General features: G+C 34.6%; 2 protein-coding genes across 3 annotated transcripts; one reads left to right on the forward strand and one right to left on the reverse strand.

Moving 5' to 3' along the window:
* Positions 1-3,729: 3,729 nt before the first annotated feature.
* LOC128552663 (uncharacterized) lies at positions 3,730-10,126 on the reverse strand. The gene is made up of 6 exons (XM_053533707.1): positions 10,019-10,126; positions 8,964-9,014; positions 8,552-8,703; positions 7,428-7,583; positions 4,024-4,073; positions 3,730-3,813 (listed from the first exon to the last, which is right to left on the reverse strand). The coding sequence occupies exons 2-6, from the start codon at positions 9,005-9,007 to the stop codon at positions 3,778-3,780; spliced, it is 438 nt and encodes a 145-aa protein (XP_053389682.1). The 5' UTR covers positions 9,008-9,014; positions 10,019-10,126; the 3' UTR covers positions 3,730-3,777.
* A 1,271-nt stretch (positions 10,127-11,397) lies between these two features.
* On the forward strand, positions 11,398-14,731 carry LOC128552662 (uncharacterized). 2 transcript variants are annotated; one of them, XM_053533705.1, is made up of 6 exons: positions 11,398-11,476; positions 11,684-11,744; positions 12,067-12,216; positions 12,632-12,721; positions 13,989-14,172; positions 14,599-14,731. In XM_053533705.1, exons 1-6 carry the CDS (start codon positions 11,469-11,471, stop codon positions 14,682-14,684), a joined length of 579 nt encoding a protein of 192 aa, XP_053389680.1. In that variant the 5' UTR covers positions 11,398-11,468; the 3' UTR covers positions 14,685-14,731. The 2 variants fall into 2 exon arrangements, with proteins under 2 accessions (XP_053389680.1, XP_053389681.1); XM_053533706.1 differs by lacking the exon at positions 11,398-11,476 and adding an exon at positions 11,499-11,550.
* The last annotated feature ends 275 nt before the right edge of the window (positions 14,732-15,006 follow it).

The following is a 15,006-nucleotide window of genomic DNA, read 5'->3' on the forward strand; positions in this document are numbered from 1 at the left end:
TCTTTATCAAACATGCTGACAATGTATAATAATATTAACAAGAGCATAATATCTTGGCCAAGTTCGATAATCCCCCAAATCGCCCCAGGCACTCTTGGAGTATTTTGTGACAGTCTGGCACTCTTAGTTTATACATAATTTATTTTAGGTCGATTGTGAAGGAAGTTCTACAACTTATATTAATCACTCTCGACACCTCATTCCTGATGGAATTCATCGCCACGAGGGTATGAGAGAAGAGGCCAGTTTCCCTTTTTAATGCTGAGCGCCAAGCAAGGGAGCTACTGGTACCATTTTCCACGTCTTTGGTATGACGTGGCCGGGGATCGAACCCACAACCTCCCGCACTCGAGGCGGACGCTCTACCACTAGGCTATCTGGCACTCTTGTCTTACTTTGTCCTCATAAATCTTTATCAGAATGTCTGTTTCTATAAAATCTAGTACAAGTTTGAAACTTGATTACTCAATGTCTTTAGTAGGTCACTAGGTCAAATCATTGATAACACCCCAGACATATACTACTTGATCTTCAAAAAAGCTCAGAATGTTTGCCTCTTTGAAATCTAAGTCAGGTTGAAACCTGGGTTACCTAAGGTAACTGTATCACTTGGTCAAATCACAGAAAAAAAATTTAACACTCTTTAGAGGCAACATTTTCTGCTGGATCTTCATAAAACTTTGTCAGAATGTTTGTCTTTATAAAATCTATTTCAAGTCCCAAACTGGATTATCTTGGTCAAAAACTAGGTCAGTATGTCAAATCATAGAACGTAATTGTAAGCACTCAAAAGGCCACATTTTCTACTTGATATTTATAAGATTAAGTCGAAATGTTATTCTGGTTAAAATCTAAGATATTTTGTAACAGGGTCACATATAGTCAAGCGCACTGTTTCCCTTTAGTTACAAACTTTATTTGCTTGTGGTAAATTACTGATTGATGTCATGTTCACTAGTAAATCAGTCTGTCAGATATTGTTCAGTCTAAAATATTCATTGAGAATTGTTTGTTTATTTGTCAAAACAAATTGCCAAACATATCACACTTACCCTTCATTCCTATCCTAAAGGTCAAGGACACACTTACAGGTCAAAAGTCATATCAGATATTAGCCTGATTGTAATTATGACATGCATGATGCACTTTTTGGTAGCAGAAATAATTGTCCAACAAGATGGTGTTTCAAAGGTTCACAGTTCAGAGTCAAAGGTGGTGCCTAATACAACAAAAATGAAGGTGAACAGCATCAACTTTGGAAAGTCAGAGACTTCGAAAATTGATCAGAAAAGTGTCAAGGAATCTTACTGTGAGGAAATAGTTTGCTAAATTTGCCCACTGTATATGTAGTTATGCATGAAACATTTATTATACTGTAAACAATTTTGTATATACCATTTTAACAAAGAAACATTTATTTAGTTAAAGTATATGCAAGGAAGAGTGTAATTATCCCATATACGTGTATATATAGTGAGATATAAGTGAGAAAATAAAGAAAAAACAAAATGCCTTTCAAATACACTGGATCCCAGAAGGATACAAGAACATAAAGATAGAATTATAGATCATGAGAAAGTACATGTATATGTTCGAACAGTGTCAAAAGTTTGGTTATAAACCCGAGCGCTTTCGGCTTTTAAAAAATAGCATTTTTCAAGGGTAGCATAAATCAAAACAATACAATAATGGTGTATAGATCGATATATAAATGCTTACAGCAAGTCCACTAACCCAATAAGATTAGTTTCGGTGCTACTATATATATGTGTGTGTGTCCGTGCGTGCGTGCATGCGTGTGTGTGCGTGTGCGTGTGCGTGAAAACCATGATTTGGTCAGTGAAAATACAGGGAATTTCATTTGTCCTTGTTGATGGTTCCTTGATCTCTGGAAAGAGCTTTTTATTAATGCATTTTTGTTGATTGTCTGATTTTCTGTCTAACGCTTACTTCATCTTTATATGGCACTTGTTGTAGACATTGCTAGCTATATATCATGTTATGTACTGAGTGATATTTTCAGTAAAAAATATATTCTTACGAGATTTTAAATTTTGTTTTTAATTTCATTATCTACCTTGGTATGTACAAAATGAAAACAGATGAGTGAAGACCTGTAATTGAAGCTTGACTATGAGCAATATTATAACAGTTCACCTACTTGTCCAAATCTCAATGTCCAGCTTTTTATGCCTATTCCTCTCCCCCACATTCCCCTTCGAAGGAGAGTGTGTATATTGCGTTACTTACGTCTGCCAGTTGGTAGACAATCCTGTTACTGATCAATAACCAGAAAATAATTTCATCTACAGTGATTTAACTTTATAGGATGATTGACTGTGGTCAGTAGATCACATTTATTTATTTTTTTTGCGTGTCAAGGTCAAAGTTGAATGGAGACTGAAATACAGTTTTTAATAACTGAATTAGATAACTAATTAGACCTAGGCTTTTAAACATTCGTATGTGGCCTGCGAAGGACCCTTCTCAATTAAATGATCAGTAGGTTTAGGGCACAGTAACAACAGTGACAACAAGACAGATTTCTATCAACCGCTGAAAAACTTTTAAATTATATTTATCATTCAAGACTGAAAACCTGCCTTTATTCATCTGTTCATGCAAACTAATATTTTAGAAAGTTTATGTACAAACGCTTGCTAAATGTTACATCTTTCTTCTTAATGATTGACGCTATAAGTTATAATTGAAATATATCGTTGAATCATTGGAAACAAAGTAAATGGAACATATACCCGTACTTTAAACGAGTTTCATTTATTGTATGTCACTGGCTCCATTCCGAAACACAAAACAAGTGACTTGGTAGTCTAGAGGTTAGTGCAGTAGGATAATTAGTGTATAGTAGGATAATAATTTGTAAGTGAAAATCTGTGGGTAAAGATACAGTGGCATGTTTTGACCCATGTTGGAGTCCCTTTATTACGGTGTTGCGTTTGGCTCATCACATTTTTTTCTAAACCCCATACCCTGGAAGTCAAAATCACGAAACTACGACGTAGAAAGTTGAAAGCACGATGATGAAAGTTCAAACCAATATAGTGAAATCTCGAAATTATATCGCGTGTCCATGATCATAGTTTAGTAATGTCGTGTTTTCATCCACACGGTTTCGTATTTCCACCATCATTATTTCGGTTGTCGACTTTCATCGTCCATATTTCGTGTTTTCATCATCATAGTTTCGACTTTCATCATCACGACTTCGAGCATTGTGCTCTGAACGCGATGGTCCAAACAGAACACTGTGCATTTAATACACACGGCATGGGTGTGTACGTAAATGAACCTGCTTTACATTTTACTGTAGGTCAGAGGGAGTTGACTTTGGTACCAAACATGTTACAACGTTTACGAGAGCTTAAAATACCCGTGACTAGTTGACTGCATGGACAATTTCACATTTCGGTACTATAACCGGACTCTGACCTTGGAACTTTCTGACCGGATTCGAGCATAGTTTGAAATTAGACCCAATGATATGCGTCAGCCCTCTTTATACCTCCACCTTTTTGTATTGGTTTTTTGCCTAATTTACATTTGACCCGGGCGCCGTGCGATAAATTAGTCTACGATTTTCTATTGAGTTTTTGGGCATCGTAGGTTAGAGTCATGTGGTCACAATATTCATGTGGAATCATATTTGAACAACTGCAGTAAAGTCTGTATACAACAATTGTGTGACGAGAACAAAAGAAAAGGTACACGTTTTAGATATAATAATTTATTTATAAGAAGCATTTATCCATGTAAAAGTCAAGGCTTCATTGGTAGTCCCATCTTTTTGTACAGCTGTAACAAACAGAAAAAACACACACGTAAACGTTTGTATCATAAAAGTTGTTAACGAACAATAAAAGTGTACGTAAGAGAGTAAGTAAACTCTTTGTTAAAGCTACTATTGTTACGTTCAAAATTGAAAGTCAATGACGTTCAGTCTGAATTTTCTTATAAAACAGCAATACGATTAATTGTTTGTCGAAACATTTGAACAACCCATACCTTATCATAGTACGCTTCCCATTCCGCCAGTGTAAACATCGAGTCTTTCGCTGTAAGTTCACAGAAGTAGAAATATGTATCATAAAACAAACATGATAAAAACATAAAGGGTGTCCCAGAATATCTGTTACCATTTCAAACTCTTATAATTCTTTTTTGGTGTAAACTACGGTGGCTGATTTCTGCCAACTTCGACTTTTCGCTTTGTCGCGGGCGCTAGAGCGAAAAGGCAAAATTGAGAACACGATAAGCGAAAAACCACAACGCGAAAAGGCGAAATAGCGAGATTTTTAACGGCGGCGCGTTAAAAATCTCGCTTTTTCGCCTTGTCGCTTTGCCACCCGAGATAAAGCGAAAAGGCGACAACCCGCCAATACCAGAAATCTTGCCTTTTCGCTTTGTCGCCTTCCTGTAGCGCACGCGCTATATAAAATATATCTCATAACAATGGTGTGTGCATGTACTTCGGGAAGGCGACAAAGCGAAAAAGAGATATTTTTCTTTTGGTGGGTTGTCGCCTTTTCGCTTTGTCCCGGGTGACAAACCGACAAGGCAAAAAGACGAGATTTTTAAAAATCTCGCTATTTCACTTTGTCGCCTTCCTATAGCTAGCGCATGCGCTGTATAAAATATACATTCTGTCACATCTCATAACACTATTAGTCTACTTAAAGTATCACACCTTGAGTTAACGAAACAGAACAATTTTCGTAATAATGACAACCTTGTGACTTCAGCACGCCGTACAGAAATAGTCTCAAAATCTGTATACCATCATCAGTTATGGAATGAATTAGAACCTTCAGCTAGGGAATCACTCTCCTTAAAACATACTTAAAGCAAAATTGAAGAAATTGTTTAAGCCTCCCATTGTACCAAAGAGAAAAATTTTAATGCAGTTTATCATGTTCGATTAAGAATTAAATGTAGCATTCTTAACTATGATCTTTACAATAATCACTTACAAAATGACGCCTTTTGTGAATGCGGAAACCGAGAAGAAAATGCAGAACATTATTTATTTATAAGTAAAAAGAACTCTGAGGAAAGACTTCGATTATTTCAATTAACAAGACAATTTCATCTTGTAAACACAAATATTTTACTCTTTGGAAAAGAAGAACAAACAGAAGAAGAAAATAAATAGTATAATATTTTTAGCAGTGCACGCTTTAATTCAACAATCAAATCGGTTTAAGTAGTACAATAAATTTAATAACCTTATATTTCTTTCTTTCTTTTTCTATTTGTTACCTTTATTATATACATTTTGTTATGAATGCTATTGTCTACGTATGCTCTTATTTGCTTGAACAAAGTATGACTTTATATAAGTTTATATAAGTTTTATATAAGTTCTTATAAGTATCAATTTATATCAAGTATGGGTTTCTTTTGGGACGGTCGGGATGAAAAGGCAGCTTCAAGAAACAATATAGTAGCTCCATTACAGAAATTTGTTCTTTGATATGCTTTCTTTCTTTTGTGTTATTGTTTTTATTTTTTGTTGTATTTTTTTTTTTGTTTTTTTTTTTTGGTTTTTTTTGTTGTTCTTCTTCTTTTTCTCTCAAGTAACTTGCTCAAATTAAATCTGTTTAGTAAAATATGACATTCTTTCTATGGCAAGGACTGTATGCTGATGTTGAAATAACTCGTTGCCCGACCCGTTATTTTTTGTTATGTGTTAAAATGTGTGTACTATTGTGAGTATCTTTGAAACAGAAAGCAATAAAATACGATTAAACTAAAGATCTCATAACAATGGTGTACACATGCACTACAGGAAGGCGACAAAGCAAAAAGGTGAGATTTATCATTTGGTGCATTGTCGCCTTTTTGCTTTGTCCCGGGGGACCAGGCGGCAAGGCGAAATAGTGAGCTTTTGTACGCGCCATTTACGGCGCGTTAAAAATCTCGCTATTTCGCCTTGTCGCGTTGTGGATTTTCGCTTGTCGAGTTCTAAATCTCGCCTTTTCGTCCTGGCGCCGGCGACAAAGCGAACATGCGACAATGCGCCAATACTAAAAATCTCGCCTTTTCGCCTTGAACAGAACCTGGAAAAAGCTTTAACACTCTCTGCTTTAAATATACCCACAAGTCCAACGAAATCAAGTCTGGTGAGAGTGGTGGCCATGCGTAATTTGTCTTCAGACAAACGGGGAACGATCCTGTCTTCAAATGTCTTCTGCAGCCAGTTAAGAACAACTACCGAGGTATGGGTTATATAGTTTCAGAAATTACACTTTGGACATCAGCAATATTTTCTGTGCTCCTTACAGACTTGGGTCATCCAGGATTCGAATGCCGCCCATCTGTAACCGAAGCTATCTTTTCGAACCGGTCAACAATTCGTTTTATTTGCATCTTCGATAACCATTTTCGCTCGGGGTGCCGTTTTTCAATTTCTCGGATAATCGTGGTTGGAGAAGAAGTTGCATAATACAATTTAACAACTTCACTGTCACAACTAGTTGACGACGCCATCTTGAATAACAAGTAACGTCAAATGACGTCATTTCCTCTTAAACGACGTCAAATATTTTCCCGTAATTTTAGCCATAAAAACTTTATTCTATCCCTGTTATTTTGGTGTATAAAAATAAAAAATTACCAACAAATGTTAAAAATGACATCTTTTTAAAATGGTAACAGAATTATTGGGACACCAATGCCAAACTTTCAAACTGAAACAGACAAAAACAAACACACAAGGGTCACGATCTTCGGTTGCGCACCTGACCATTTGGCGTGAATCATATGTATTATACGCTGTATCATGAAGGCAACAAACATGTTTAATATCAAACTACATGTTCAGGAAGAGTTTCATCATTCTAGTTAGCTAATCAGAATTTGATTTGACCGTAGGACACAGATGTTATGCCGCTGTAACATTTTCCAGCAGTTGCCATTGATTTCATAAAAACATTCTGACCAGTTTTCAGGTAAATCTGCAGGAAAATATTGCTTCTAGAGTAATGGTAATATTTTCTACAATTTAAGTTATTTACCTACATTTTTAACGCATATACATTTTGTCCAAGTTTCGAACTTGACCTAGATATCATTAAGATAGCAAATTGTTATTATCCAAGATAACTCAGTTTGAAATCGGACCTAGATTGTTTCATGACAAACATTTTCCATGTTTCGTATAATTCCAGTATATAACTGTAGTATCTGCAATCGGTACTTATATCTGTAGTGTCTTTGATTCAAGTTATTACTTTAAGTTACAGACATACCTCATATTATATACATTTCAAAATATATAGATTTGTTTAATTTTTAAATGCTTTGACATTGCAGACGATGGCTATTCGAAAATTAAAGCTTTAGATATTCATGTATCTAATTCAGTTGTGTCAGTTTTCTAATTACTAAGAAAGTAGCAGCATACGTACGATTTATGTCAATTTCATCGAACTCTTGAATCTGGTCCCAGGACTCGAGACAGTCATCATCATTATGGTCCAAATGATTGAAAAGTGCCCAAGAAAACATGAGAGTATCGTGAATACGATTCTTCATAAATTCTACGAATGTTATACATCCGTCATCTGAAATGGCAAATAGTCTATATCAGTGTTGCTCAGTGCAGACCTGGAGCGGTCTTCTGCGCAAGGCCGAAACTGATTAACAATTGGAGCGCACGGCAAAAATAAAATAAGCAAATTATGGTATGCCCGCACGCATTTAGTGCATAATATGAATAATATACTGATTTAAGGTTAGGGTTAGTATCACCATGGTTACAAAATATATACATTACAGATATTTTTTCATTCAAATGCGCTCCAGGTCTGCAGTGAGTCACAGTAACAGTATGTACCCATGATATTCACCACTAACATAAACTACTTGCCCACGGGCAACATGTCTAGCCCACCTTTGACCCCTAACTGTGAGCTTGGCCTTTGAGATAGAGTCCGTCTCATTAAACATTCATGCCAAATATAAACAAGATTCCTAAATACATGTCAAAATTATGGGCCGCGTAAGATCTGACATGACCTTTGACTTCCAACTGTGACCATGACCTTTGAGATAGGAACCTTGGGTTTGCGAATGACACTCCGCCTCACTGAGGTCAACATTCGTGCCAAATATAAACAAGATTGCTCCATGCATGTCAATGTTATGGTCCGGACAAATAAATCCGGACAGACGCACGCACGCACGCACTGACGCACGCACACACATACACCAAACAGTCATTTGGACAACTAAATTGTCATAATATATGTTACTATTTCAGCATGAATTTTACAAATAGCGGAACGTCTTACTAATCACAATATTTATCTGTTGCTTAAATTTGATGTTTTACATCAGTAAATAAAGTCAAATTATGCAGTCTCATCTGGTGGTTGAATTGTAAGCAGCTCCAGTCTGCTGTACGGAAGTTTCGAATAGTTGCCCATAGAATTAGATTGTGCATAGTTAATTTTGATATTACAGGCACTCCAATATCAAGTGAAAGAATGGTATTTTCAATATTTACAAAACAAGTATGCAATGTTCATACTGTTATAGTCTTGCTGTAGCACAGCTGTTTCCATTTCTCTTTCACTGACGACGTTGTCTTTATCAGTATCCATAGCAGCGAATTCAGCTTCGAGTTCATGGTTAAACTCATTCATATTCAATGGCGGGTCAAAACCTTTTGCAAGCCAAAATCTATTCAAAAACAATATACTGTAGTTTAGTTTTCAGCATGAACCCCTTATCTAAATCGCCCGTCCATAGTCTGTACTGTATTACCGGTATATATACATAACATGTTAACTGGGCTAATAAGGCAAACTCTAAAAATAAAACTGTTAAAATTTGAAAAAATTAGAAATAAATAAATAATGAATGCTAATATAAATTTCGCCGCTTAATAAAATCAGCTCACAAGTTAATAATAATTGACGATAAAATGTTACTTAACATACTGGCTTGTCACAAGAAGGAAAACTGTTGTATGGATATACACCATTTCCAACCTGAAAAGAGTAAGTCAGATACTTTCACTTTCGTTTATTTTGCCAACCACAAATAAAGGAAAGACAAAACACTTTCGCTCAGATAACTATAAAGAAGAACCTGTAATAATCCATTCAATTTATATATGTAGGCCTACAGTTTGTTATTAACATTATTTATGTGATAATTTGTATGTTTGTAGCCATATAATATTACGGTTATGTTTCTGAACTGACATTAACATATATTAATATTGGAGTCTTTAGAGGTGTTTTTGAACATCTTTGCGAACCGTATGAGTTTAAAGTAACTTCTGATATTGCAAACCGGCTGAGTGTATAAATTGATGTAACAACTAGTTCATGCTTTTGCTTTTTTTTCGCAAAAATCTGCTAGAAGAACATAATTATGATTGTGATTTGTTAACACTACAATACCTATTATATCTAAGGAAGAAATTGTAGTTAATGCAATTTTAATCTGGATAGAAAATACACTGGGCTCTTTTCGGTGTTTTCCGTGTTTGAAAGCCTTTTATTTACAGTCGTGACTTGTTGTAAACGAACGTTGTAACCTCTGGAGTTTTCCTCCGTTTGTGTTAAAACATCATGAAAATTGGAAAGCACGAGTCTTGTATAAATGTATTTGTATCTAAGTAAACGCATTAGGAATGTAACTGATGCAATTTGGTAGTTTATTTTATTAAAGATGAATAAAATTAAGATTCAATATTTAGTTGAGAATTATAAATTTTTTCACAAGTATTTGCTATAAGATATAAGAAATAATATTTTTGCCACTCTATAACTGTAGCCCAAGTGAATTACTGTACGCAGCGTATAACCGATTCGTAGTACTATCAAATAACAGTAAAACATGGATTTGCTATATATTTTTTTTAATGTATTTAAGCATTATCTATCATATATTATCATATTACCGAATCAGAGTACTAAGCTTTATTAGAAATGTTTCTGCTTAGCCCAGATGTTTTCTAAAATTATATATAACACAGGATTATTACCTGTAGAGCCGCTGAATCCTACTGTAGGCTTAATGATGTTAGTGACGGTTGCACTTTTGTCGACTGTTGTTCAGTCTGTTGGCCGACTCTTATCACTATGGGTTGTGTCACCTGTATTTTCACAAAACCTGAATGGTCTGATCACTTAATTTGGCCATGATAAGATGTCATAGAAAGTGTCCTTTCAATCATTGATAAACAAGTTGGCCTTCAAAACATACATTTTGCACTCCCTAACACGTTTACAAAGCGAACGTCTTCCGTTGTAAAGATCTACCTGCATACCGAGATTGCAGCTTATTTAGCGTTTATTAACTTTTAAAAGAAATGAAATAACCCTAGGTATGGTGTAAATTAAATAAAGCTCTTTAATTAAATAATCTCTTTAATTATTCCCTATTCTCACATGATAGTTGCAATGATCAACAGACAGATAAGTAGGAATAAAATTTCATTTACTGGCAGTTCTAAACCACTTATTCATATATATAAGCCTGTGATACGGAGCATGAGAGATGTTTCTCTTGTACTCCTTCTCTTGAAAAAACATCAATCAAACCGAGTGTGCTATTACTAGTGTCATTCATGGTTGTATACTATGTTTCGAAAGGATTTTCTGATAGATTTGACTTTATTCCTATTAAAGACAATGCTGCTTGTTGTTTCAAGTTCATGTCTTAAGGTAGTTCTGCACGTTTGAGAAACCGGAAAGGATAGCGTAACGTCATTTATCCGGAAAACGTAGAATAAAGTCTGAATTCTGCGTACGGAAATGAAAATCAGTTTATGAATTAATGGTAACCTGTGAGTAAATTTATTACAACGGCACCTTTACTTTCTTTCTAAAGTTAAAACATGATATTAAAACATCTGACATGTTAGATAATTCAAAATGATGTCTTAAAATTAGCTTGAAATGTGCGGGTCACTTTAATCATGGTCAAATATCTCAAAAATAAGCACACGGACCTATACATTTTATTTCACCAAAATATAGGCCAAATGTTTATTTACGACTGTGAGAAGTTTCATTAAAATCTACATTGTAGAAAAATTTCTATTCACGAAAAAGTTATGAAAGCTGTGATTTTCCCATAGACTCCCATTATGAAAAATTGCGTGATATCCGATTTTTTAAAATCAGTCTAGCAAAAAATCAAGCACACGACCATATCTTTTTTATTTGCTGAATTTTCTAGGTATATTTCGAAGTTTTGAAAAATCAGTGTTTTACCAAATTCTACATTGTAGAAAAATTTTCGATCCAAACGTGCAGAACTACCTTAACAGCAATTTATCAGTTCGTCCTTCGCCTTACCATAACTAGAATGTTTTGAACATGGTCGAACTGCGTGACTCGTTTCTCAACACACCTGTTGTTTACGGCCAATGTTCCGTTCTGGTACGTACTTGCTTTACGTAACTACACTGGAGAAAACAGGACAGGAATATGTTCAGGTATAAATGGGAATTATCACAAATACGCTTCATTGTGTCTCTTTGAATAGTTCTGTCATCATACATATTATGAGGTATAATTATTATCATTATTTATCGTCACCGTCATTTTATTAATATCGCTGTTATGTTTCAGCTGGTTTATTCAAATTCGTATTATCTAAAATATAAATAAATGATGATGTGATATTTTGTATATCATTTCAGAGGACTTTGTATCACACAGCTTATAGCAATTTTTGCCCTGACTGCATCTTGGGCACTTGAGGTAAGTTCAATGACGACTTCTTATGCTAACCTTCCTTGATTACGCGGTACGAGAAGCACACTACTATGAATAGAGAGATCTCAAATTTGAATTTCAGTCTGAAGCAACAAAATCTCGGAAATAATTTGCGTTTAATGATTATACTATTATTGCCAATTAGTGAGGTCATTATGAGCAGTGAATGTTAAATTGATATTTAAATACTCATTTTTAGCCTACTAGAAATTAATTTTAAGTCCTGTTGAAATATAAAATTGCTGTTTTATAGATATATCTTTATATTTATATTAATAATTGCATTATGTTACCAACCAATTTACAGACCCATCGTCTTATCAAACGATATGATGGAGCGGATATAGCACAGGACATTGTGCATGCTATTGAGGAAAATACAGTGGCCATAACAGTTAGCCAAACACCTGCGCTTGAATACCTTGTTCCCACTGTCAACTTACATGATTTCAATACGGTATGTCTGGTCCTTCTTTACCAAATGATAAAAAAATGGTACCTGAAGGAAGAAGAGACACCTTCATCAAAGTGATCGAAATATCGAAACCAGAATTATGTCTCGCAAGTGGTGGTTTTGCCACTGGGTTCTTTTATACTAATACCTTTAATAGCTTACACGATTAGAATATTAAGCCAATTAGTAACATATGTAATTCCATTATGTTTCTAGTTACAGTATTTTTTCTCTAGGCAGTTATTGTTTTTATAAGTGTTCTGGTACTAAACAAACCGTATACCATACAGTATAACCGATTTAGCTGTGGCCGTGCATTCAAATTACTCCTACATATATATTCTAAGATATACACATATCGGTTGTTGCAAAGTGCTGTTCAAGATTAACATGAATATAGCTGTATCTTATATTACAGAAATATGTCGTGTTTAAGGATATTGAACATGGAGTGTGTCTCCTTACCTACGCACCAATACCATTTGCTACTCCTAGCATATACAAACTTGTAAGTTAAATATATATTTTGTATAAGTATAATCTGTCATGCCTTCAAAAATATCTGGTTTTAATACGTTGCTAGAAGAGAATATTTGTAAGTATTTCAAAATCAATATCCATATTAGACCTTTCTAACGTAAACGTAAATCGGAAACGGATTACTGAATCCGTAAATGTTATTTGCAAATAATGGTCTAAGGGAGATACTATTGCATTACTTTTGGATGAAATTGTCTCCCATAGACCACAAATTAGCCTAAAATTTTAAGGATTCAGTATTCAGTTTCGTAATTACGTTTACTTTAGAAAGGTCTAATACTCGTGTAATCCGTAAAATATGTAGAGAAAGGTATCTAAAGCGTTAGACTTGCAATAGGAATGTGAGGTAAATTGGAAAAATACAACTTTACTTTACACACAAAATAATTTTTGATACTTAATACTTGATGTTATTTATCAAAGATAAAAAAGCTATTGATGTTCATCTGGAAGCAAGCACATAGAAAACAAGACTTTATTGAATTGATTATTTCGGTTTTCACGACTTTGTCAAAGTGGGCCACGAAGATAATATATTTTTTGCATACCATGTAGGAGTTTCATTACTTTTCAGCGGGGTTGGAAAAGGTTGTCTTACAGTCCGAGGTATAAAATGACCCTCGTACTGCGACTGACGTTTCTGACTGATTCATTACGTTACTGTTTACGTCATTTATAAATGAATCCGTTAATTCCTTCGCTACTGTGTAACTCTATTTCAGCGAATTTTTGTAGATACTAGTAAGCAATATGCAAGAGAAATCTATCTAAACAAGTACCCTCGAGCTGCTTACAATAAAACTTTAACGTTAAGTAGATAGTCAAAGCAGCATTTAGACATTAAAGCTCACTGAAGCAATGATGTTCTATATTGGCTCTCTATTTCACTATGTCCCAGTCCACAAGAAACAATAGCTTGTAAGATGCCTTAATCTACTAGAACACATAGTCTGTAAGACGCCACCATTTACTAATACACAAAGCATGTAAGATATCCCAATCCATTGAAACAATTAGCTCGTAAGATGCCCAAATTCACTGGAACACATAGCATGTAAGATGGGACGGCTACTTACAGCTGAATGACCGACAACACGGAGAACATTTTGATTTAAAAATCAAATCTTAAACTATGTCGTTTTAAACCCTAGCAAGGTAGGTTTTATATATCATTTAACCATTTAAAATCAGAAAACTATCAAAACAAAAATCAGCTAGGCATACGTCTCTTTCAGGGGAAAACAAACTTGACATTGGCTTATACAGCAGAAGTGCAATATAAGATTCTTAGTCGTAACGAAATCCGTTTGAGAGCTGGTTCTAACATTGATGACTTCTGTGCAGACTACAAGACATTATGGATGGATCTTACACCTAAACATGACAACAAACTGGTCAAAAGGGGAGAGGATGAACCAGGTAGGGGTAATAATAAATAAGTAATAATAAGTTTCAGGGTTTTAGATTAAAGCAGCCATTCCCAGCAGCATTAATTTTGCATCTGTAGCCACAGATGAGATGAGTCCATTTCTTATAAATTTTCTGGATCAATTTTTCCTCTTTTCTTTACTAATAACCAGCCAGAATCGTAGTCTCATAACTCTTTTTGTATTATATACCTATGTTAAAGATACGCACTCAAATAATTCAAAATCCCGCTCTTAACCCTAACCATGATCCAAAATTACAAGATAGTGTGGATACTAATTATCGCTACCAAGTTTATCTCTAAAATTATCCGTGTCAAGTGAATCCCTGCACGATATATAATGCGCAAAAACTATTATGTATAATTATATAAATAGCATATGCTTGTATTTCTGACATTTCGTAACTTTCTTTCAGAACCTTGCGCTGCGTTTTGCGGATCATGTCTAGTACAGATAGACAAAGGATACCAAAAAGTTGGAGCTGCAAATATGCTTGGTTGAAATATACGTCTGTCTTAAACAGGAGAATAAAGACTGTCTAAGTCTGACTTTTTATGTTATTTTAGCTCACCTGACACATAATATCTAGGATATTCTTTTGACCGCACTTTTTAAATGACTGTTTCTGTGAAATTATTGCACATGTATTACTTAACTGTTTTAACATATAGAGTATTTAAACAGAAATGAAAACCACTGTACTAGTCATAATAAGGTTATTATAAGACTGCTGTGAGTGGCTAGTTTTCCTTTTATGGCTTCAAAGAAAATGTACCTCCCCTAACTTTAAAAGATGTATTACTCGTATGCCTAAGTTAATTAG

This window comes from Mercenaria mercenaria, unplaced genomic scaffold (assembly GCF_021730395.1).
Source record: "Mercenaria mercenaria strain notata unplaced genomic scaffold, MADL_Memer_1 contig_3010, whole genome shotgun sequence".
Taxonomy (NCBI): Eukaryota; Metazoa; Mollusca; class Bivalvia; order Venerida; family Veneridae; genus Mercenaria; species Mercenaria mercenaria.